The following is a 24,054-nucleotide window of genomic DNA, read 5'->3' on the forward strand; positions in this document are numbered from 1 at the left end:
CAAGCTGCAGCCACCAGCCGAACAAGAGCAACTTCCATTCAGCAGTAATCTCGGATTACGCATATATATTACTCTCGTGTTCACGTGCTCTATAGGTATTATCACGTGTTGCGCAGCTCCGAGATATCCTTTCGAAGTACTTGTACGAAAATGTGGGTAGCTTCAGAAAAGTATAGATCGAAATAAGTCTATTAAAGGCTCTATCATAGTCCCATGCCTCTGCTATGAAGCTCCTTCAATGTGACAGGGAAGCCGCTGATTGGAATTGAAGTGTTTCGATTCTTCAATCTGACTGCTAGAACCTGCTGAGCATTTTCGACATCAAATGTGGAAATTGTCACTGCTATTCTGAACCTTTTCCCCAACGTTCGGACCTCATTTCGTTGCTCATCAGTCAGGCCTATTTTCTTGGAGGTCGTAGAAGTGGATGAACTGGGATTCAACCCATTGTGCGATTTGTTCACGGACTCCATAAGAGTAAATTCATCGATTTTATTGACCAAGTGTTTCAACTCGGGACTCTCGTGGGCAAGCCGACACCGAATGGAGCCAAAGAGCATAGACTTCTTGGGCTTGACAGGGTCGCGAACGAGAGATGTTGGCGATGTTCCATCATCTATCTCGAAGAAGAACAAGCTAGCAATGAGAATGTCTGCAACTTCAGCGATTGATCTTCCCAGCTCGTTCAATGTTCCGTCAGGCTTCAGCACCTGTTTATTCAGCATCTGGTCTAGTTCCTCGAGCTTGGTATGGTCGTCCAAAGCAACATATCCGCCATCAATTTTCGCGTTTAATCTGCGGATCCGTTGGTATGCCGGACTTTTTTGAGAGGCGTTCATCAAGGTCTGATAGGAGCGTTCAGTATCAAGACTGTTCTGGAATAAGGCAAATATCTTCTCGATGCCTCCAATTTTGGCCATTGAAGGAATGTGATATTCCCTCTCTTGAATTCCAGTTCCAACAGATACAAGAACATCCAAAGAATTCGATTGCGGCCAAATCTTAGAAGCTTCCTCAAGCGCAACTGGGACTGGGAAGTTTGCGTGAAGTGCACCATCTACATAGTCCTTGTTAGAGGCATTCTTCTTGAACGGGCGAAAGTATAAAGGAGCAGCAGATGTGGCTAATCCTGCCTCCCATGTCCGAAGCTCTTTTTCGTTTTCATCTTCGCGCTCAAAATCGTCACTATTCTGTAGATTGAAGCGATTGTAATTTGCAATGAGGCATAGACTTGCCGAAGCATCTTTGGTCGAGGTGACAGCAACACGTGTAGCTCTTTGTTGCCTTATTTGACTGGTGGAAGAAAACAGCGTGGTGTCACGGCCGAAGAGCTCGATTAATCCCTTCTGCAAGGGCGTCGTTGGATAGATGCTCGGGAAAATTTGAAACAGCATCATGAGTTTAGAAGTGATCTTGAACGGGTCGATTTTACTGATCAGCTCTCCTTCTCTTCTTTTACCGAATGTCTTATGAGCCAATCGTATAAAAGTTTCCTTCATTTGCCCAATGGTCAAATCATCCTTGACTGTGAGCCCTAGAGCGATGATGCCGCCTGAACGTGTCAGTAACATTCCTTTTGCATGAGCTTATCTAGAATATATACGCATCTCAAGAATGGGAATACTAACCGGTACTGGTACCTACAATGAGGTCGAACAGATTCCGAATAGGCACATTGATGCCAACGAAACTTTCAAGATGTTCTAGTATCCCTAACTCAAGGACGCCTCTAATCCCCCCTCCATCTAACGCTAAAACCCGGAGGCCAGCACATTTCGGCTTCAGTTTGATACGCTGAAGAGCTTCAGGCCAGTGCATTTGACACAAGATGCATCGATCCATCACATATGCGCCCTCATAGTATTCGCACTTCCTCCCGAATTCTTGGATGCAAGGTGTGCAATACACATGCCCGCAAACCATTGGATGATCGGGAACGTTTTGCAGACAGGTGAAACAAGTTTTATTGCTTTTTAATGTCTTCCATATGTCTGTAAATTGTTGTAGTACTTCCGTTCGAAGTTCGCGCGCCTGTTCTGGAGTTGGAAAGGTGGGTGCAGAGTCATCAGAGTTCAAAATGTCCGATCCAAACAATTGCCGTGGCTGAGTCTGAGGGGTGCAAAGACTCCGGTATAGCCAGTTGAATTCCCACTGGATATCATCCAGAAGCTTTCCACCTTTGTCCCTAGAACTTTTGAAAGGTCCAGGACTTCTGTTTCCGGCAGCGTCGCAATGCTGGTCCCCATGTCCAAGAAATCGGGCGACACATTGGGCACCATCCCTAAAATGAAACTCGCATTTCTGGAAGCGCTCAACGTATCCATGAAACGCCCGCTGACACCAATCTCGAAGCTCTCGTGAGTACATGTCTTGCGGCTCATGAACTTATGCTATCGTTAGCAGAGCAATTCAAGTGAGGATACTAGAAACTCACGTTTGAAAGTTCGCAATGCCCAGCTCACCAAGCTGATGGACACTACGTGAGAGACAACCGAGTCCTCATTCAAAGGGATATTCTGAGTTTCATGAAAGTGGCGCAAGAAATTCGTTATATGGTCCGCCATCGAGGAAGGGTTGGGGTTGTCCCTCCTGGCAGCGTCGTAGAAATCGAATGGGGAATTTGACGTCCTAAAGTGCTCAAATGCTCGATTCAAGATATGGGTAAGAGTTGGAACATTATGTTGCATCAGACTTCGGGCTTTCCTGATTTGAGATTCATGACATGCTTGGGTGATCAAATGACGAAGTTGCCGATACTGGCCAAATACCTGCTCATTCTCGGCCCTAGCCTTGTCCGGGATATAGCACACGTTAACATCTTGAAAAAATAGACGAAGGAAGTCTCTATTATCGTGTATTTTGCGGTCGTAGTGGGGCTGGGACTTATTGTACTCTTGACGGAATTTTGCGAGGGATGGAGAGCCCTCCCAAAATGGTTTCAAATTGCCCAGCATCGAGGTCTTCAGAATCTCATTGTTGTATAAGTGAGAGTCGTGCAGACCAGTCATGTTCCGCACTATTACCAGGGTTCTTCGTGCCGAAAGGTTCAGCGATTTGAAAACCGCAGACGATGACCACTCCAGTAACCGCTCTATATCCGGCTGGAGAGTGGTGTCATTTTTGGTGACGAAAACCACTGCATCGCTTATAGTGTAAAGAAATCGAGCGTAGAACAAGTCAACCCCATCCTTTCCCCCATTTCCATAGCTTGATGCTACAATAGGCTCGTCTGATATAATGTTGTCGCTGTCAAAACCCGGTGTGTCTTGCTCGTGGGCGAATGGACTCCGGTCTCTCCGAGGCCCTCTCCTTCTTGATGAAGATCGAGCTCGGGATCTTTCAGAGTTTGTGGTTGCAGTGCCTGCGCGAAAGCCTTCACAGTCCGCGAAAAGAATGGGGAATGAACGTTGCACGTTGTCCTTTTGGATGCTGAGGCTTGTCGAACCGTACTTGTCCTTATAGAGATGTACTCCCAAACTAGTTGGGTCGGTGAGTCGACGATAGTCTGCCGTTCTTGTAACTGGTCCGTAAGAGCCTTCAGTGATGACTTCCTTGAGCCTGGACATAGTTGATCTCTGCTCATCTATTTGGCTGGGTCCCTTCGATTCGCCCCCAAAGCCTGACGGATCTACAATACCCATCAACAACATTGCACGGAGAAGAGTAGACTTCCCGACACAGGTATCTCCAATTAGAGAGACGAAGCTTGGGTACTGGTTGGCACTCCACCGATTCCCTGAAATCCCCGGATCACATAGCTCAGTGAACCGATCAGTGACCTTCAATTGTGCGTAGCCTCCACCAGATCGAACAGATTCGATAGTGAACCAACGCGCATTTCTGTCCCGGTTGTGGAGAGCTTGTTGTTTGAATGGGTCTGGTTCCGAGTAGGTCACAGCCTCCACAAAGAGCTGTGGTAACGGATCGATCATCTGATGTTGCTCCTCTGCACCTTCGTAGTTAGGTATGTGCTTACCCCAACATGAAGGATGTTTTGAACAATCTCGGGTACGGCAATCTTTCTCGGCACAGATGCGAAGGCAATGAAAAGGTGGTTCGGAACTGCCTCGAGGCCCACCACAATGCGTGCATTGTCTAGCATCGAGAAATTCAACCATATTGCTGCAAACACAGCAACAGCGGGGATGGAGACCGGCCTAGTATGTTGTGAGTAAGTCGAACACGTAGACCATAATATTGAAGTTACTGACATGTCGACTCATTCTGCGATACTTTCTGACCCTTGACTATTTCAGTTTAGAGAGTAAGCATTTAGTCTTGAAAGTGTAAACCCTTCAATCTTCACTGAGAGTTAATGCGTCCTGAAAGAGATTTCCGAGGAGAGGGCCGTGGAACAAAAACCTGGTGAAGGTCCAGGTGAAGTGTTAGGCTCAACCGCCTAGGCTGAGCAGAACGCTTGCTGCGGCCTGTCGCAGTCAAAAACGGGCGTCTCGGGCAGCACCCAGGAATAAAAGAAGCGAAGCGGCGCCATGCATGTATCAGACAATGGAAGGAAGACTAGTGCTATTCAAGTGTGACAGGGAAAGAAGGTGATTCGCATGGGGTGGTGCATGGCGTCCACGAATCCCAAGGGAGGTACAGTAAACGACGGCAATGTCCGCTGTCAACTTCCAAGCGCCAGCGGCGCACTCTGCTCTTCAAATCACCTCTTGTGTCTCCCAGTCGCGTAACTTGTCGCAAACACCTACTAAACGCATCTCGATTTGCAATGACCCTACTTTCATCGATTGAGCCTTGCGGGCTGGTTCGCCTCTTGAGCCAAACGAGGCGGCGTGTCCCCTTTGGTCGGCCCCCTTTGTTCCTTTCAAATGTCGAACTCTTCGAGGAATTTATATGCCTTTGAATAGGGGTGGAAGAATCCTGTGACTTTTTAGCCTACCCGTAATCGCTTCATTTCTATGTCTATGCCCTTGTCTCTAAGGAAGACCTCTGCTACTGCTACAACCTTTTTGCAGGCACCAATTCGCTAGTGCAACTCCCATATATATCGCTACCATGGAGAGCGGTCAGGAGCCCATTCGTATGCGAAATCGAAGAGAAGATGAATCAGAAGCCCCGGCTATGTCCGAGTCCCACGACAATGAGGATGATGAGCCGTCAATTGATGAGCGTGGATACAGCAAGGACTTGAAGTACTATATTACTTCCAATGAGTCGTTCGCTCTGACAGATAAATAGGAAAGACCTGAAGGAGGTTCATGTAGCCATGATGGCCTTTTCTACCTGCGTTGGTGTAGGACTGTTTCTTCAAGGTGGGCGCGCTATATACCTCGCTGGACCTGGCCTGGCTTTCATCGCGTACATCATCGGTGGCTCAATCGAGTGGGCTACCATGGCTTCCTTGGGGGAAATGACTGCGCTCTTTCCAATTGAGGGCCCTATTTTTGCCTTTACATGTCACTTCCTGGATCAAGGGCTGGGTTATGCTGCAGGATGGCTTATATGGTTCGCACAGCAGGCTTGACCTTTTGTGCGACCGTCACTGACAATTTATCAGCTTCTCATGGACTATCGTCGTTGCCGCAGAGATTCTGGCCATTACGCAGCTTTTTAAGTTCCGCTTTGACCCCCACTACCTCCAGAAACTGCAATACCCGGATCCATCACTTGGTTGGAAGGTTGGACAAGAAACTAGTCCAGCTATCTGGTGTGTCATCTTCATGGCCATCATACTCGCAGTTAACTTCCTCCCAATTCGGCGCTATGGCCAAGTAGAATACTGCGTTGGCACTATCAAAATCCTCTTCTTCGTCTTGCTGATTATGTTCAACATTGTCTTGAGCGGCCTCCAACTAGTACCCCGCGGTGGCCGATTCTGGACATACAATGCACCTTACGGATTCGCAGTACAGAACTACACCATACCTCTGGCGACAGCTAAATTCCCCTACGAGGGAAACTATGCCCGCAAAGTTATTACTGGAGATGCAGGGCGACTGGCCGGGATGTGGTCTGCCATCACTACAACAATTTTTTCCATGACTGGGTTTGAGACTGTTGCTATTTCGGCAGCAGAGAACCGCGATCTTCGTCGCTCAGAAGCGATAAAACTTGCTACCCGCAAGACAGGCATACGAGTCGTCATTCTCTACACGCTGGCTATCGCTACAGTTGGTCTAAACGTTCCTTACACAGACCCATATCTCAGGGACATGTCAATCAACTCGATCAACTTCGGACAAGACTCCCCATTCATCCTATCTGCAGTGTACAACCACCTGAGAGGCTGGCCCCACTTCTTCAACGCCTTCTACATTTTCTCCGCTACGACATGCGGTATAAATGCGCTTTATAACGCTTCTCGCACGCTGCACGCTATGGCACGTATCAAAGAAGCATGGCCAAGCTGGGGTCCCGTCCAAAGTGGCCGAGAGAGACTGGAACGCACACATGCGGGAATTCCCTTTGTAGCTATCACCACATGTTGGCTTTTCAGCTTCCTTGCCTTCCTCGCAACGAAACCATTTCCCGCAAAGGTATATTGAGCACCTTCGGAACATATTGTGCGTCGTCCTGACTGATTGAGTTTGTAGGTCCTTGGAAGGATTGCCACAAATTCAGTAGCCTCTCATCTAGTTGTCAACATCGTCATCTGTCTAACCTACCTTCGATTTTACAAACGGTTAGTTAGCCTGCTCATCTTCTCTTGTCATGTCAAACCAACCATACATTTCCCTGTCTAACCCTTCCCCTTACAGAATAAAACTCGCAGCTGGCGGCCAAGATCCCACCGTCGACCAACACCTAGCCCGCGCTTTCGACCGCGACAACAGACGGTACCCGTACAAAAGCCGAGGGCAATACATGCGAGCATTGTACGCGCTGTTCGGCTCCCTACTAGTCTGTCTCTTCAACGGATGGCGCTCATTCGTAAGCCCAATGAGTATCCCGGACATCCTCGTCGCATATATCAGCGTACGTAGCCCCCAATCGCATTCATTCTGCTCCGCTACACCCCTGTAACTCACTCACATATACTGTAGATCTTCGTCCTCATTTTCATCCTCACCCTCTATCACATCCGCGATGAAGGCTGGAACCCGCTGACCTGGACTCTGGTCTGCGACTCCGACTTTCCCAGACCGGGACCTCTGCGCGTTTCGGTCGAGAGCTCCCGTCGGAGGCGAGGAGTCCTTAAGTTCCCTGACGAAGGCTTCACAATGAATAACCTGCGCACGCTGGGCGCTTGGGTGGTCGAGTGGATGAGGTAAGAGGATGGAGAGGGGGAGAGAAAGCGCCAAGAACTGGGGTGTACATGAATGGCTATGGCTATTGTTAGGATTAGGATAATGTGACATGTAAATGATGCAAGGCATTGAATCCGAACATGTACAGAAGAACCCGCCATTTAGGCAAGGAAAGGGCAAGACAAGAAAGTTTAGGACAATACCCCGACGATCGATGTAATGAGCTTAACCAGAAGGTAGTGGTTCGAAATACCATGCAGCAGGACCTTAAACCCTAGTCAAACGAAGAGAAAATCACTTTGATATATTCACCAGGTCTAGCCAACCCTCTGGGGCAAAGATATCAATCAAGTATTGCAATTGAGAAAATTCATGATATCATTTCCAACTCTCTAAGTCGTTCACTCTTCCCTAACCCTACCATATGCGCCCTCAAAAAGCCGTTCCGGATCCTCACTTCTCCGTTCCCCCTCCTCTCCACTCATCCTCGCCCTCCCACTACTCCTCCTACCTCCCCCGTCACCCTCCTCAACCCTACCCCTCAACAACTCCTTAACTTCGCCCTCCCTCCTCTCCTCCTCCTTCCTCTCCAACTCATCTAACACTTTCTTAACTTTCTCTTCTTGCTCTCTCTTCTTTTTATTCTTCCCATCCCACCTCTCCTCCCACCCTGCCTGTAACTCCCCAGCCGCCGCCTCCTCAAACCTCCTCTTAACACACTCATCCTTCTCCAGTGCCACAAACACATCTTCTTCCGTCGTAAAGAAACTCGCACGCAAGCTTGCTACACCGAGCTCGAAGACAACGGCAGAGGACAAAATGAGGATAAGTGCGAGCCACCAACCCAGGCTGCGGCCAAAGGAGGCGAAGAAAGTATTGCGGACGTAGTAGATCTTAGATGTGGGTTTGTAGGTTGTGGAGAGGATGATGTTCCAGAGGAACCAGCCGCCAATGGAGAGGAAGAGGGAGAGTGCGGCAAGAAGGGATTTGGAGTGCATTTCGATTAGCCTGGGGGAAGTTAGATGGTTCTGTAGAATACGGATTGTGGAGGACGGTCAACGCTGAGGGGGTTGGGGAGGTAGGGGTACGTACTGCATCTTTGTAGAAATGAGGATAACACAGCTCGTGAAAGTCAGCGTCCCAAGCGCGAAGATGGAATTATCCTCGGTGAACAACGCTTGCCCGTACAAGCCTAGCATGCAGAAATATACTATCATGGCCTCGCTGGACGCCATGAACATCCAGCCAAGATAGACTTTGAAGTTGAACCCGCCATTCTGCTGACCTTTTGTATACAACTCAGGCACGGCGAGCAGGGTTGATGCGGCGAGGTCTTTTTCAAAGATGCCCATGAAGATGACGGGGAGTGAAGTAAAGAGTGTATTGAACATGGAGAGGGACCAGGATTCGTAGAGTGAGGTGCCGGTGTAACCGACGGAGCGTTGGAAAAGGGCTTGGGTGAGGTAGAAGAGCTGCAACTTGTATTAGCACATCGTCTGACCCGACTGCTAGGTGGGCTCCGTTGACAAGGAAATTAGTACTCACCATCTCCTTCCAGAAGGTTCCAACGGTATACTTGCACGTTCTAATATAATTCCACCTTCCATGCACTAGTAACAACTTCGTCAAGAACCTGAATTGCGCAATCGAGTAATCGCTCGTACGGGCAGCTTGCAAACCCTCTTTACCCGTGATACCAATTCCAACATGCGCTTCCTGGATCATGGCAATATCGTTGGCACCGTCACCAATCGCGAGAGTAATGCTCTTCTTAACACGCTTGCGGATATTCTTGACAAGCCCTGCTTTCTGCGAAGGCGAGGCACGACAGCAAATCACCGAATCCGCGAGGATAGCGAGATCGTAGAAGAGCACTTTGAGCGGTTCTACTTCGTTGATCTGGGCAAGCGTTTGGCCATCTACGACAATGACAGAGTGGGCAACAGTCCCGCGGTTGATAGCTAGAATAGCGGCGCCAATGCTCTGCTCTACCTCGCCCGTCTCGTGATCTAGGACGGTAACTGAGGAGTAGTCTTTGATCAGACGGCAGGAGTGCCCGATGTTGATGGCAGTCTCGCGTTTGTCACCAGTTAACATCCACATCTTGATCTTAGCTCTGCGCAACTTGTCGATGGCTTCGGGAACACCTTGCTGAAGCTTGTCTTCGATAGCCGTTGCGCCAGAGAGCTCGAGTTCCTGTTCGATAAGATCTCCTGCTTCCTCGATCAACCGTTGTCGATCAACAAGGCTTGTGGTGGCATCTAGATATCCCTTCTTCCAAGTCATGTATTCATCTTCGTCTAGAAATCGGTATCCGTAGAGTAGGGTACGCAGACCCTCTGTCGCAAAATCATTAATATGTTGAAAGCAGCGCTCAATAACCGCAGCTTCATCAGCAACAAGACTCTCGTCAACAATACCCTCCATTTCTTCCATCTGCAACGAGCTTCTCGCCTCAGACAGAGCTACTGAGTAGCGATTGAGACCGGAAAGACCCGAAGGCCGAGGCGAGTATGCATTGGTTTCCTCAATCGACTCAATTTCGTAATCTCTTTCGCGCTCGCGTAACCACTGATCAACCTCATCACGCATCGGCTGGGGTGTGCGACCTCCCGTGCTAGACCGTCCAAGACCACCAATACTAGCTCGGTTGAACGAAGTGCTCGCCCGACCGAGAGTGAAACTTGCACGAGCTGCACCAGCAAGAGTCATACTTCGTCGGCCACCCACACTGCTCTTCCGCTCTATCTGCTCGCTCTTACGAGCGATAGCATATTGCGCCTCTAGGCTCTTCCTCTTACTCGCACGACGTTCAATCTCCACCATCTTTTTATTCGCAAGCGTGGACAGCTTTAGCCGCTGCATGACGATCGAATCTGCGCCCTTACAGAAGATACAAATCCGGCCATCGGGGAAGCGAACGACAATAGACATTCTTTTCCTTTTGCTAGAAAACTCAATAACATCGAGGACTTCATACGTCTCAAACATAGGCTCTGCGTCAGTTCCAGCAGGCATAATCTTGAGTGTGATGGTATGAACATCGCGATTGATGAGAAGAAAGCCCATATCTTGAGCTGCCTGTACCAAAGCAAGTTCATCGGGAGACGATGCCATAAAGTGCGTCGTCCCATCTTCCCGGGCTTCCGGAAGACAAGTATGGCATAGCGCCATTGATAGAAGGAACACACGAGCTTTCTTTGCAAACAACGTGTGCGGTCTCCGTTGGATATACCGGAGCAAATCGACGGTCAGTAGTTCTGGCTGTGACTTCCCAGGTCTTGCAGAAGACTTCCACTTCGTTCCGGGAGTCTCCGGTTCGACTATATCTTGGATATCGTTGGCCTCAAGAGCAGGGGTCGTGGGTTCGATGGGTGTAATCATATCCCTTGCCGACCGGACGCTCTTCCTGACGGGCTTTTTACCCTTGTTCCTTTTCTTATGTAGAAGCTGCTTCTTCTGGGTCTCCTGCAGGTCAGCGTCATGGAGCCAAGCTGTTCCTGCAATGCTCATCTTTCGAAACTTCATCGAGTTATCGGTAAGAGTGCCCGTCTTATCCGAAAATATATAGCTGATTTGTCCAAGCTCTTCGTTGATAGTAGACGTCCTCGGCTCGCAGGGTGTATCGGAAACAGGATCGTACATGTCGATATCATTTAGGAAGTACATCTGCGCAAGCTTGACAATTTCTAAGCTTACGTAGAGCGATAACGGAATCATGGTGTTGAACATGATGATGAACGAGGTTAGGTTGGGGAAGAAGGCGACCGATGCATTTGACAGATACCAAAGCTGCTCCTCGGTGCGTTCCGACCAGATCTGGTAAGCGACGGTGTTAAAGATAGCTAGCAACAGAACGAATATGACGATGACGATGACGATCCTGTTGACTACGAACTGGAGTGATGGGGCCTTGATTCTGGGGTTCTTGTTGGCGTTCATCCGGATTCGGCATTCTTCTCCCGAGTAGATGACCATACCTACAACGTCAGGGGTATTTCTCAAGATGCTGCCTCGATAGATGATCTCTGTTACGGTCAAAGGTGCGGTCTTCTTCGCAACCGTCACACGACCTTCAAAATTGTATAGATCTAGAGACGGATCTTCGACGACGAATTCGGCGTTGCACGTAGCTACATCTTCCTGTTTTGTGATGGCCTTCGAAAGAGAGGCTGTGGTTTGTTTGCTCTTGAGGTTAGTTTCTCCATCTAGGGCCATTGTCTCCACATAGGCTACGCCGTTCTCGCCGGTTGTATGTAGGAGGACCAAGTCGGCTGGCGCAGCGTCATCACGTTCCAGCTTAATGACATCGCCTACGTTAATGTGTTGCCACTTAGTCGCCGCCCAATGAAGAGGCCCAACCGAAGGCGACTCTGAATTTTCTGCATCACTGGAGATGCTCGTTGGGGTCGGTTTGTATGCATGAAGCACCTGAGCCTCTCGATTATTTTCCGCCTTGTCGAGCCGGTATCTCCTCAGATCATCATACCCCTCTTTTGCAATAGACAGTCCAACGAAAAACATCAAGGGCACGATAGTCGTGTAAGTCCCCGTGGTACTAAGACCGGGTATCATCTGAAGAATAGACACGCAAAGAAAGTAGAAGTTTGCGAGTTTGGAGAATTGCGCTACTAATTGCCGCGGGAAGAAGTTCCAGGCCGAGTAGCGGGTAGAGCGGATCCAATTGCTGGTGTAGGGCTGCTTTGTGCGTTCGTCAATGCGACGCTCTTTCCGCGTGGGATCCAGATCAATATGCCGACCATCCTTGCTTGGGGGGATGTCCTTGATCCGGAGAAGGAACTTCCTTGCTTGGACGCCAAAGGCTCGAGCCTTTTGCACTATGCCCGTTTTCTTTTCCTTTGCCTGTAGCCAGGTGTCGTAGTTTCGGAGCGCAATGGGTCCTTTCCCTAGTTTCCCCTTCGGGGCTCCCACGTGTTCCGAACCGTAATCGACACCGGCGGGCGAAATCGCAACCACCGTGTCTCGATCCTTCTCTCCTGCCTCGTCTCCCTCCACAAGGGTATGCCGTGACGACCCAGCTCTCTCCTCTAGCTCAATGCTCGCCCCTGGCGATTGTGTCTGGTCGTGAATGTTCCTCTTGAACAAAGCACTACGCAGCGAATATCCGCGGGCCCGGCTGGTCGGTGAGAGTGGAGACATGCTGCCAGAACTCCTTGGTGAAAGGGGAGAGAGAGCGGGAGGGGACACAATAGTGCTCTGGCCTACCGCAGAGGAGCTCCCTGCTGGACGAGCATGTGTGTCGACGGTAAGATCTGGGGTGCCAGACCGCTTTCTCGAAGCCGCTGAAGCCCTCCCTGCCTGCGCAATCTCATCAATTGACGCTCCTGCGGTGCCTGGCCGTGACTTTTGTGCGGACGGGTGGCGCTCAATGTCGGTAGAGAAGCGAACTCGAGGCGCGGCGTCGGTGGACATGCGAGACATTGATGGTCTGGCGGTTGGATCAAGGGCGGACGACTGCGAGGCGGGGGCAGCATCGGGGTCTGTTGCTGAGCGTCGCGGGGGTTCCATCGTGTACATGGTCGCTGATGCCACGGTATCGCCGGTTTGCACTGCCGCGCTCTGGTACTCATCGTCGATGTAGGAATGCGACGAGTGTCGCCGGCGAATGCCTCCATTGCCTGGACTCGGGGGCTCTCCACCTCCTGACATGATGGAATGTCATCCGTCACCCTCTCTTGTCGCTCTCGCTCTCCGCTAGCCTTGCCGGCGAGGTTTTCGTCTTCGGGGCGATGTTGAGGGCTCGCACGCTTATCCTACGTACCTGTCAGCGGTCTCAATTACGCGTCGATGCTAGAGGGCTGAGGGCTCTGCATCCCCCTGGAGTTCGTCGTGCAAACAAAAGGGCAGAAGTGGTCAGGTACCGCCAGAAGCAAGTTCAGCGTCAAACCTACACGGCTGTACCCGATCTCACGGTGCAGCCACATGATGTGCAACCCACCAAAAACCACCCAAACCCCTGCATCCCTCCCAAACCTGCACAGCCCTAACTAATTATTTTTGACATCTGACGTAACCACATTTATCGTGTCCATCATCGACTGATTCTCCTCCTAACTCCCTTTTCCATCAAAGTCTTCGTTTCATCAAGCGCGCGTATGTGCAAGGCAGATTTCCGGTGCTCAACCCTCCTCAGCACACCCCAACCCATAATCCAGGTCCGCCCGGCTCGTTTATCACAGCATAGTCACGAGCCTCATGCGCATAAACCTCCAAACAACCCTCTTAACACCTGATCGATAATCCTCTCGTCCATAATCACGACACGCAAAGGCATTTAAAAGGTCATATTGATTTGAATTAGCCATAATCATTCTCAATGCAGATATCCTAGATAGATAGAACTACCCCTGATACATTTCTCCCAAACACCCCATCCCATACATCCACGAAACTCAGACTCATCGACGAACCAACCTCTCATCATCCAAACTGGAGTTTTCCGCACTCGCAGATAGGGCCATTACTAGGAATTAGGAGAAATGCGAGGAGAGATAGCAAAGAAGATAACCGTAGCCACATTCCTCTAGCGAGCCCAGCTCTGGCCGTACTGTGGTGCATCTTAACTGGCTTGAGATGAACAATGTAGAACAAAGGAAAAGAGTTCTCGTAAAAAAAATGCTTTCCAGACATTTTAATTAAGCGTGTCGCTTCCAATCTTTTTGAGCAAAAGGGAAAATCCAAGAAACTCATAATGCAAGCACGCTAAAAAGACCAAATGGCCAAAGTCCATAAGGTACCATGTGAATTTGCACTAAGCCTCCTTCTCCTCTCTCCATATCCACTACCGGAATCTTCCATCATTGGGTAGCAATACCTTCCCTAAAAATATGGTATAATGAAGAAGCGACAGGTCCCATTCTTGAAACCCATCCTCCACTGTAATCCAAAAGAAGTCACATCACACTCCACTCCAACTCCGGTATAGATTCCCGTGTCCAAAAGCCAATCAGTCTGAGTATGGGATGGTATCCGGTCGTGTCGCTTCATTAAGTATGGAAATCGAAAATATGATGAGCCGTGGCGCCTTGCAATATGCGGCAGAGATAAATGTTGCACTCCATGATGATGACGCGATAATGAATTAAGGAAATTCGTCCATCTCGCTAGTTTGCTGCCACACACCAGTGCCGGTGGAAGACCCAGGCGCTCTTTTGACACTCTTTGCTGCAGTATTTTGTGCGTCGGCAGCGGCGACATTTGGCGAATTGTCGAGTAAATTCCTCCCATCTCCCGCACTGGTAATACGCGCATTGTCGAATGCCACCTCTTGAGTCATCTTTCCGACACAGGTTTCGCATCACTACGCTTGCCCAATACTGCATGTCTGAAGTGTGATGTCGGACGGTGAACTTTTCGACAAGCGGGAAGATGTTGAAATCATCCGGAAGGAGGTATTCCTCGTCTTCTTCTTCGTCCAATACAGGAGATGGGCTCGCTACCTCTCCGTCAAGTAACTGTAGGTCTGAACCGATCTTGAGTTTTGGGACGAGGTGAGATTTTTGGAAGTACGAGCGGAGGTTGCAGTATTTCGACACGTACGCGAGGAGCTGGAGGGACATGAGGACGTCCTCATCTCGAGGCATTGCAGCGAGTACGCCAGCAGTGGCATTACGATCCTGGGAGTAGCGGGGGTACCACGGTGGAGGGGGATTAGTATTAACCACGTTGATGGCTGGTTGCACGGGAGAGAAACCACCAATGGGACCAGTGGTCTGAGTATTGGCGGGATTAATGAGGCTTCCATCCAGGGCGGGGCGGTGGGTGATGTTGAACGTCTCGTGGCTTTCATCAGCCCCCTCTGATGGTGGAGCTGCGAGGGCGACTGGGGTAGCTCCAGCATCGAGCATCTCCGCATTATCCACCATGTCAGACATATTAATCTCGTTTTGTATTCCGACAATGGGCTCATTAACAGCCGCACCGGCGTTTGTGGCTTCGGCAGCCATCTCCTCGTGGTGGCCATCAATGTCAGACTCCCCAGACAGAGAAAGTTGATGGCGAATGGACGGGCGGCGTCGTGATCGTCCGGCACCTGGCCGGGGGCTGGTCTGCCGGCCGTGTGGAGCGTTTGGCGTGGTTGGAGATTCGGGTTGGGAAGTGATTTCCCCCTGCAACGCAGGAAGCATTGAGGGAAGTCGATCAACATCTCGCACGGGCCTCAGCGCAAATGTGGTTGTGGTCTCCATGGCCGGCAATGCTGAGACCATCGGCTGCCCGATATTGCGAGTTGTGCCGCCAACGGTTCCAAACAGGTGAGCCCTGCCTTCTTGGCTGCGGTGATGATGATGATGATGATGATGATGATGGGGGCGGGCGAATGATGTTCGTTCAGGCGGTGAGCTCAGTGAGAAGGCCGGGGTGGGGGTGGTGTCTCCAGCCTGCGATTCCAAAGGCGTCTGGGTGAAGGTCTGTGGAATCTCGATCGGAGGGGGTATTGCACGCCTCGTCCGCTCAGCTCTATGGCTGGAGCTGGAAGCTACCTCGCCTGAACGTGATGAGTGGTGTCTGCTTGAGCCGCCAAGACGGGTGGTTTTACGCAGCTCAGCTTCTGCCCGCTCCCTGCATTTGTCCACAACCTTGATGTAGTTGTCTAGAATGGTTGCAATTACGGGCACCATGTCCGCCTCCACCACTCTAGTTCTGACGTTCTCGGAGCCACGCACGCCAATATTGAAGATGCATTGGAATGCGAGGTTCCACTTCCACATGTCCATCATGTCCTTGCTCCTGCCGTCCTTCAGTATGCATATCAGCCGCTCGATGCCGCCATCGACGGTGAGGATATCTCGTATCCGGGCCGAGGACGCAGTCAGGTACGCGAGATGGTTGAGCGAGTTGATGAGCGGCAGGGTCGAGGTGCAGTCGAGGGCGCGACGATCGTAGAGGGCGGTGGTGATACCGACCGAGGCCTTGTTGGCATTCGGAATGCTGAAATTGACCTCCCTCATGTTTGTTCGGTGTGGTTGGGCGTGTCAAGCGGAAGGGACTCGGGATGCCGTGTGGGGTGATTGCAGCACTAGTGTCGCATGTGGTGAAAGGCAAGCCGTGGAGGGGATGCAGGTCAATCGACGGGCAAACTGGGGCAGCCAGCAGGAGAAAGGCAGCAGGGCCAGTCCTTTCTTTGCTCGCGGGCTTGGGTGCAGGCTCGTGTGCTCTGCAGTCAAAGGGCCTTCGCTTGGGACGAGCAAACTCGGCGCTGAGCTGGGTTTGCTCGAGGTTGAAAGGAATCCAGCAGGCTGGTGAGGCAGAAAACAGCCGGACTCGGTCGAGGGGTGCTTAATATCGAGTCGGCCGCGCGATAGGGGGTGTCGAGATGGCTGGTCGAGGGAGATGAAGATGTTTGCTATGCGTTAGGGGTGTCCAGGCCAAGGAAAGTGCGCGTGGCGAACGGACGCCAGAATCGACTCTCTGCTGCGCGATGCTCGACGGCAACGGCGCTAGGCGGGCGGCGGGACTCGATGCGGGCTGCGGCGAGGGAGGATAGAGGATGTCGAGTAGCTGGCTGCTGGGGGGGATGAATGGGACGAAGCACGGCGGGCGTGGGTTCGGTGAGAGAGGAGGGCGGGTGGAGAGAACTGACTGCTGGAGGAGAGCGGGCGGTGATTGGCTCGCCGTTTCCAGCCCGAGTCTCAATCTCATGCGTTAAGAATAACAGCTGGGGTCCCGCCGGCAGCAACAAGTAGTCACTGTGCGCGGCAAAATGCTGGCAGCAATTATAACACTGGAAGGCAGTGGCATGCAAAATGCATCGCGTCGGATTAGTTTTTCTTCTCTCTCGCCAGCCGCGAGCCCTCGCCGTCGGTGGCGATGCGATGGGATGAGGCTGACAAAGGCTCCTCCGCCGTGTCACTTGAGTGAAACCCTGCCTGTCATGTCTCCCATGTCTCCCATGTCCGAAATGGCCGCTATTTCACAGCCAGAGGCCTGCTCCCTGCCCGTTCGCGTGAGAGAGTACGTGCTCGCCGCGCTTTTGCTCTGCTGCTGCATGGAAGGTAGAGCCACTGCCCAAATTGAGCCTCTCCACCGCGTCTTCCTGTCAGATGGATGGCGGCGAGGTTGTTCGCGGTTCGCAGGCGCCTGTGTGTATGCCCGCTCCACCTACCCCATCCACGGCTCGCGCGAGGCCCGATGCCCGCCGCCAGAACGACCTGTGGGCTGAAACCATGCTCCTCTGAGCCAGCTGAAAATATCCATCATTACATCAGCACCTCTTCGTTGTCAATGACAAAGACTCTGGTTGCATTGCGAACGTCAATATTTCACAGCTGCAGCCGCATTCACCTCCTCAATGGCTAATCGCCTAGTTGCTTTTTCGCGCACCCGACAATTTAGTCCCCGACAGCCCCCTCAGGTTTCTTCTTCGCGGTGACGTAGAAACCCCCAACAGCAACCAGAATGGCCTCCCCAATCGACCCCAAGGTACACGACTTTGCGTCGCCGCAGAGTCCCGCAGCACCGCAGCGCCCGCATTTTGGCGACGACACCCTGCGGCTTGAGACCTCGTCTTGTGGACGGCAGCCCAGCTCCGCTAATGCGACAGCTGCCCAGGTCGACGGCAACAGCCTCTTCTCCCCCTCGCGATTCTCTATCGATTCCACACTCAGACGCCGGCCTACGCGCTCCAATACCGTGCGACACTACCATTCCCCAACTCGGCCAAAGTGGGAGGAGCCCGGTGCCGAGCCTGGCATAGACACCAAAAAGGAGACTGAAGCCCACAAGGATCTGCAGCGTCGTTGCGACATAACCGTGGTGGACTTTTCCGAGGAGCACGTCGAGTGCCACCCACTCGACAATGACACCCTGGAAGCATTTCTGAACCTACCTAAGGACGAGTGGGTTTCATGTCGGTGGATCAATGTCAACGGATTGAGTTGGGACGTGATTCGCATGCTCGGCAACCACAAAGGCCTCCACAGACTAGCAATCGAGGATTTAATGAACACTAGAGGACGAACCAAGGCCGATTGGTACTCTGACCAAGCTTTCTGTAGGTGCACTATCTTTCTTGCCTCGCTTCCGACATCCGTGCCCCCTTTCCGACTGTTTCTGTTCTTTAGTGTCAGGCATTTGGCCCTCTTCCCACAATAATCTATCGGAAAGACATGTTACCACTGGTAATGGAGAGAACCAACCGCTACACAAAACTGACTGTTGCCAAGTGCTGTTCACGCTCTCGAAACTTGTCACTATCCCGGACGACGATTCCGATAGTAGCGACTCCGATGTGGAGGGTGAGACGAAGAAGCCAAGAAATCCAAGACACTCCAAGAAGCGAAAACCGAGATCCTTCTATAGACACGTGAAGGAATTGTTCGGCTCTGGATCGAGTGAATTTCGCCCACGACAGGATCCTGAAAATTCATGGGGCACCGAGGAAAAGGACTACAACCTCGATGGCACCATCCCTTCGCGACCGTACTATGGAGGAGCTCAGCAGCGGGAAGAAATACGCACCCTTCAGCGCTATCGCGGTGGGCCGAATCTAAACAGAACTATCTACTTAGAACAGCACTCTGCACTAGCAAAAAAACAACTAGCAGTGAGCGTGGAGCAGGTCTCCATGTTCGTTTGCGCAGACAACACCGTCATATCATTCTTTGAGCACTCAGCAGCTGACATTGAGTCTCCTATTCTCAAACGTCTGAACTCTGAAGATACCATCCTTCGGCGCAGCTGCGATGCAAGCATGCTAGTTCAAGCTATTATTGATGCTATTATCGATTTAGCCATTCCTGTCGTTACAGCCTATGAGGTATGTCACCAGCTCGCACGTAAAATTCATCGCTAAAGCTTCGTAGGATGCCATGGGAGAACTAGAATTAGATGTCTTACGCGACCCTGAAATCTGGCATTCACAGTCTCTCTATATTCTCACGTCGGAGCTGTCTATCCTCCGAAACACCATCCAACCCATCATATCTCTTATTAATGCCCTCCGGGACCACAAATCCGAGCCTGCCCTCACCCCTGGCTTGTCTGGAGGCCCAACCCGCAAGATCATATCTTCTATAACCATTTCCCCCCTTGCACATACGTATTTAGGTGACGTCGAGGATCATTGCATCATGATAACGGCATCCTTGGATCAGATGAGACGGGCTGCTGATAATCTCATTGACCTCATTTTCAATGTGATGGGCTCCTACCAGAATGAGTCGATGAAACAACTCACGAGTGCCACTATCTTCTTCTTACCTCTGACATTCATAACTGGGTATTTCGGACAGAATTTTACGAGGTTCAATGGTAAGTACTCGAGTCGTTGATTGGCTTGCGTATTATTGACTCTTGAAAATAGGAGTCAACAACCACTCTGATGCCTTCTTCTGGAAAATCGCCATACCCGTTATGTGTGTCACGATCCTCGTGCTCATGAACAGTGGGATCAGGCGACAATATCAGCGCTCGATTGGCAAATGGAAACTGCGCAAAGCCACCCGCAAGCGGCAGGCTCAAATAGATCGCGAGGTTCATCCAAATGGCGTTGCAGGAGGCGTGGCCATGGCCATGGGACTGAAACATGATTCACAAGGGCATGGAAAGAAAAGGAAGGTTAAGAGGAAACAAACAATGTACACGAAGAATATGAACGGTCAGATTGGGGGGTCCTTTTAGAGGGTAGGATTTTGGATGTGAATGGAGTTTTGAAAGTTGCGTGATACCCAGAGGCGGTAATAGCCTAGCGTGTGTGCCAACCCGTAGTCAGGGCATGCTGCAGATTTTCCAGTCTGTATTATTCCAATAGTTTGAAAGATAGACGTTTCACGTTCTTCCAGACTACTTCTCATGCATTGAGTCGCGACTGCTTCTCTCCCATGGGAGCTAAACAAAGTCGGAGGAGCTTGTGGAGTGGGTTCTTCCTTCGTCCACCCCGCCGCAGTCATGGCTCCTTCTAATGCTGGATATTAATCAGTTGTTGCCCACCTGCTCTACTAGATCTCCAACTCCTCATTCACGTGCAGACCTCCGGACCTTTTGCTATCTTCAGCCTTGCTTAGGCCCCTGTCTCTATCTTTCCATTGCTTTCGATAAGTTCACTTTTGCTCTTTATCTCTATCATGGTTACGCCTACCGCCCTAGAGATGCATTTTAGCGAGAGGCGAGAGCGTCGCCTGGCTGGCTTGACTAGCTTCCCTCCCACGACGCTCGAATACAGCTACACATGCAACAAGCAATACCATGAAAGGACCCTCTTAACGCCATAGATTATAGCTAGTACAAGCGCAAAATAATTCCGAAACTCTCAGAAGAGGAACGTGGGGGAAAAGCAAGTGGTTACGAGACAGCTTCCGTAGAGGTAAAGGAGAAGGCGTGTGAAGTATGTATATGTATGGGGACCCATTACCACCTCCAGCAGACGTAGGTGGGCCACAGGCGAGCCAATTCCAACGTGAAATTCGAGGTAAAGGCGTCGGTATTATTGAAAATAAATATGGCTGGCCGGTTTGGATATAGCGAGACAACTTAGAAGACGACTGTCTAGAGACTTTTTAGTCAGTGTCCTTTTCGGGCACTTGCCGGATTAGCTTCCGCATAATAATAGCCCAATTAACACTGAGAGGGAGAATCGGCCTAACTCATTGATTCCTTGAATATGGTACTCTGCATCCCATATGGATATTGAACCAACTGGCTTGAATATGCGCCATAAGTGTCCTAGAGAGTTTCCGGATGTTGAGCCTTATACCTAATATCTTTCTTGCCCCAAGCTCGCCTCCGACTGGAAGAACCACCTTCTAGCAGAACACCTTCTTCGGCCACGCAGGCAATATCTATGCGGAAAAGCCAGAGTATACGGTATTGGACACTACGACTCCACGCATGGCGAGCTTACTGAAAGGGCTCTCGGTCCGCAGTAGGGCTCACACTTGGCGAAAGTCAGAACACGCCAACCAGAGAGTTTGGAGTTGATGTATTGCATTGCATTGGACGTTAAAGGAGGGGAGAGTGAGGGGGTGGGAGAGAAGGGGAATATAGGGAGGACGAGGGTGTCAGGGGAGGCGAGCAAGACAGGAAATGTAGGAGATGGCGGAGTGAAAAGGAAGAAGCATCGGTGATGCCCTCTTCTTTGAGAAATCTGGCAGCTCTAGATTTTAACCTCTTCGTCGAAATAGCGTAGTAGTCAAATAAACCCGATCTCCTCTAGAACTGTCAACGCACCACTTTCACTATATAGAGTACTCACGAAGCTTAGTATATGCTCATATCCGACTTTAAGGTGGGATGGAAACTAAAGCATATTTATGTCAACCAATCAGCAGCGTGGGGTAAGCCGGACGAAATCGTCCGTTCCACACACGTGCGTTCGTGCTTGCCCCGCCACACCGCCACGCTCTTCGGGGACATGGTCGCGAAGCTTCCACGCACATCAATCGTTGCCTGAACACCGTGCCTCGTAATCCCATGAAAGAATCTCCTTCGCAGTGCTGCAGTAATCACCCAAGCACTCACTGAGACCAACAAATATACCCTAAGCTATGCAGGTCCAGTTATATGTGTACGACCTCTCCCAAGTAAGCCAGCTTCCCAAGTAACGGGAAAGCTTCACTGACAGTCGGCTTCTAGGGTCTGGCTCGGACGGTATGATGCCCTATTGAGAGCCCTTCAAGAGCGCTTCTAACCCAGCATAGATGTCCAGCCAGCTCCTCGGGAGACACATTGGTGCGGATACCTCGAGCAAAGCTCCAATTCATCTGCTTACCGTGCTGCATAGACGCCGTATACCACACCTCACTTGTTTTTGAAGGTATAGAATACTTTTTCGGGCAAGGAGTACAGACATGCAGGGCGGGCAGTACACATCATGGAAAGCCCATGGAGGTCATTCCTATGGGAGTGACGGACCTGCCTATGGAAGTTGTTTTGGAATATCTGGATTCCCTAAAGACGGTGTATACAGCTGAGGTGAGTACTATCCCCCCAACGCGGGTTGGATGGAAGCTAATGGATGATGATAGTCATATGATTTGTTCCTGCACAATTGTAATAATTTGTGAGTGTTTTAATATCTTCTGCTTAAGCTCCCGGATGCTTCCTGTCGTAAGACGGAGGTCGGAATTCTTTAGCCTTCATCTTGAATTTGGGAATGGGTTTTAATGATCAAGTCTACTTTTTTGATTTCCACAGTAGGCACAAGTATACTGATATGTTTAAGCACCAACGACTTCGCTATGTTTCTCGTCGGCAAAGGCATTCCAGACCATATCACTTCCCTCCCAGAGACGGTGCTCAATACTCCCTTTGGGCAGATGTTGAGACCTCATCTTGATAATATGATGCGACCCATTACCCAGGCGCCAACGCCTGCACCATTTCGCCCCTACGAAACTAATGGAAGTCGACCGGCTCCTGAATTAGATCACCAACAGCCGTCTTCTAAGGCCGCGATACCGACACGGGCTTCAGCTCCTACTCCGGCCCAAGTACCACCAGTTGCATCAACTTCTCCCCTGGCTGCCTACACAAGTAGAGTCAATAACGAAACCCGTCTCCAAGACGTCGAACGTCTCCTCCAGCTAGCCTCAGACCGCTGCGCTATTATCTTTTTCACAAGCTCCACCTGCGCACCCTGCAAGCTTGTATACCAACCATACGATGACCTAGCAGTCGAGGCCAATATGAAGTGCATCTTCATAAAGATAGACTTCAGCTACGCAGACCGCGCCATCAGTGCCAAATTCCCACATGTGCGAGTCACGCCGACGTTCATCACTTTTTTAAAAGGCCAGCAACGTGATGAATGGAGTGGGGCTGATGCGAGGATGTTGAGGAATAATGTAGAGATGTTGTTGAATGCTGCATTCCCGCCACATCTGCATTTGAGTAAGAACGTACCGACGCTTTTGAGGCAGAGCCAGAGACCAATTATGTACGCAAAAGTTCCGCCACTGGAAAAGGTCGTTGCGAAAATGGGTACTGTGGGGAAAGATCCTGTTGTGAGTTCGATTGTGTCGTTTATTGATGCAAGGGAGAGGTTTGGTGCAATGGAGGCACCCCTCACCAAGTTGCCCTCTTTTGCAGAGTTCCTCAAGAGGAGCACAAAGTCGCTCCCTCCTGATCTCCTGTTCACGGCGCTAGATCTATTGAGGATCACACTCACCGACGTCCGCGTATCTGGATTCTTCGCCGAAGAGCACAGAGGCGCGACGGGCACTCCAGCAACAGTCTCTCACCTCCTCAGTTATGCCGACAAGCTTGGGACTTCCACACCATATCCGTTAAGACTTACAACATTGCATCTCGCATGCAACCTCTTCACGTCCCCGCTCTTCATCCCACACCTTCTTTCTTCTCCACTCTCCGCTACGCTGATATCGCTCCTCACAACCGCCCTTCTCGATGACAAACACCCAGCGCTCAAGGCCTCAGCCCTAAGTCTCGCTATGAATATAACATCCTCAAATCACAAGATCCGGATGAAGAAACACAGTAACGCCCCGCCTTCGCAAAGCACGCCGCACTCGGACGTCGAACTCGACGAGGCCGAACAAGTCGAGCTTCTTGCCTCGCTACTTGAAATCCTCGGCACAGGTCAAGGGGAGAAAGACGCGGAGGTCAAAAAGATGGCGCTGATTGCGACCGGCTGGCTGGTGTATTGCGCGCCTATGGATGGAGAGGTGAGGGACTTATGGAGGGTTATGGATGCGAAGGGAACGGTGGGAAAGGTTAAAGGGAGCAGTGTAGAAGAGAGGTTGATTGTTAAAGAGGTGCAGGAGTTGTTGAGCTGAGGAGCGTGGTGGTGGAGAGGATGCTGAGGTTCGCGTTCGGTGGTTTGGGTTGATGGAACGAGTTCGTGTCATGGATGGACTGTTTGCTAGAATTA

The 24,054-nt window shown here is 50.8% G+C and overlaps 6 protein-coding genes across 6 annotated transcripts; 3 read left to right on the forward strand and 3 right to left on the reverse strand.

The window, feature by feature from the left end:
- Positions 1–203: 203 nt before the first annotated feature.
- On the reverse strand, positions 204–4,118 carry BDR25DRAFT_317959 (uncharacterized protein; the record flags this gene model as incomplete). Its single annotated transcript, XM_033691713.1, has 3 exons — positions 204–1,552; positions 1,629–2,384; positions 2,435–4,118. 3 exons carry the CDS (start codon positions 4,116–4,118, stop codon positions 204–206), a joined length of 3,789 nt encoding a protein of 1,262 aa, XP_033543010.1.
- A 1,085-nt stretch (positions 4,119–5,203) lies between these two features.
- On the forward strand, positions 5,204–6,984 carry BDR25DRAFT_238012 (uncharacterized protein; the record flags this gene model as incomplete). The annotated part of the gene is made up of 4 exons (XM_033685621.1): positions 5,204–5,466; positions 5,519–6,497; positions 6,555–6,643; positions 6,720–6,984. Coding segments are annotated over 4 exons (1,596 nt in total), but the record flags the coding sequence as incomplete, so codon positions are not given.
- Positions 6,985–7,036: 52 nt separating this feature from the next.
- BDR25DRAFT_336682 (phospholipid-translocating P-type ATPase) lies at positions 7,037–12,878 on the reverse strand (the record flags this gene model as incomplete). The annotated part of the gene is made up of 5 exons (XM_033693126.1): positions 7,037–7,190; positions 7,812–8,216; positions 8,301–8,680; positions 8,754–12,318; positions 12,367–12,878. The coding sequence occupies 5 exons, from the start codon at positions 12,876–12,878 to the stop codon at positions 7,037–7,039; spliced, it is 5,016 nt and encodes a 1,671-aa protein (XP_033543012.1).
- Positions 12,879–14,332: 1,454 nt separating this feature from the next.
- BDR25DRAFT_328253 (MYND-type zinc finger protein MUB1) lies at positions 14,333–16,177 on the reverse strand (the record flags this gene model as incomplete). The annotated part of the gene is made up of 2 exons (XM_033692376.1): positions 14,333–14,393; positions 14,466–16,177. The coding sequence occupies 2 exons, from the start codon at positions 16,175–16,177 to the stop codon at positions 14,333–14,335; spliced, it is 1,773 nt and encodes a 590-aa protein (XP_033543013.1).
- Positions 16,178–17,446: 1,269 nt separating this feature from the next.
- On the forward strand, positions 17,447–19,946 carry BDR25DRAFT_306334 (uncharacterized protein). Its single transcript, XM_033690603.1, has 4 exons — positions 17,447–18,219; positions 18,392–18,984; positions 19,031–19,478; positions 19,531–19,946. The coding sequence occupies exons 1-4, from the start codon at positions 17,625–17,627 to the stop codon at positions 19,845–19,847; spliced, it is 1,953 nt and encodes a 650-aa protein (XP_033543014.1). The 5' UTR covers positions 17,447–17,624; the 3' UTR covers positions 19,848–19,946.
- A 1,916-nt stretch (positions 19,947–21,862) lies between these two features.
- On the forward strand, positions 21,863–23,959 carry BDR25DRAFT_328255 (DUF862-domain-containing protein; the record flags this gene model as incomplete). The annotated part of the gene is made up of 4 exons (XM_033692377.1): positions 21,863–21,893; positions 21,946–22,136; positions 22,190–22,224; positions 22,387–23,959. The coding sequence occupies 4 exons, from the start codon at positions 21,863–21,865 to the stop codon at positions 23,957–23,959; spliced, it is 1,830 nt and encodes a 609-aa protein (XP_033543015.1).
- Between the last annotated feature and the right edge of the window lie 95 nt (positions 23,960–24,054).

Source organism: Lindgomyces ingoldianus (genome assembly GCF_010093535.1).
Source record: "Lindgomyces ingoldianus strain ATCC 200398 unplaced genomic scaffold BDR25scaffold_35, whole genome shotgun sequence".
NCBI classification, from domain to species: Eukaryota; Fungi; Ascomycota; class Dothideomycetes; order Pleosporales; family Lindgomycetaceae; genus Lindgomyces; species Lindgomyces ingoldianus.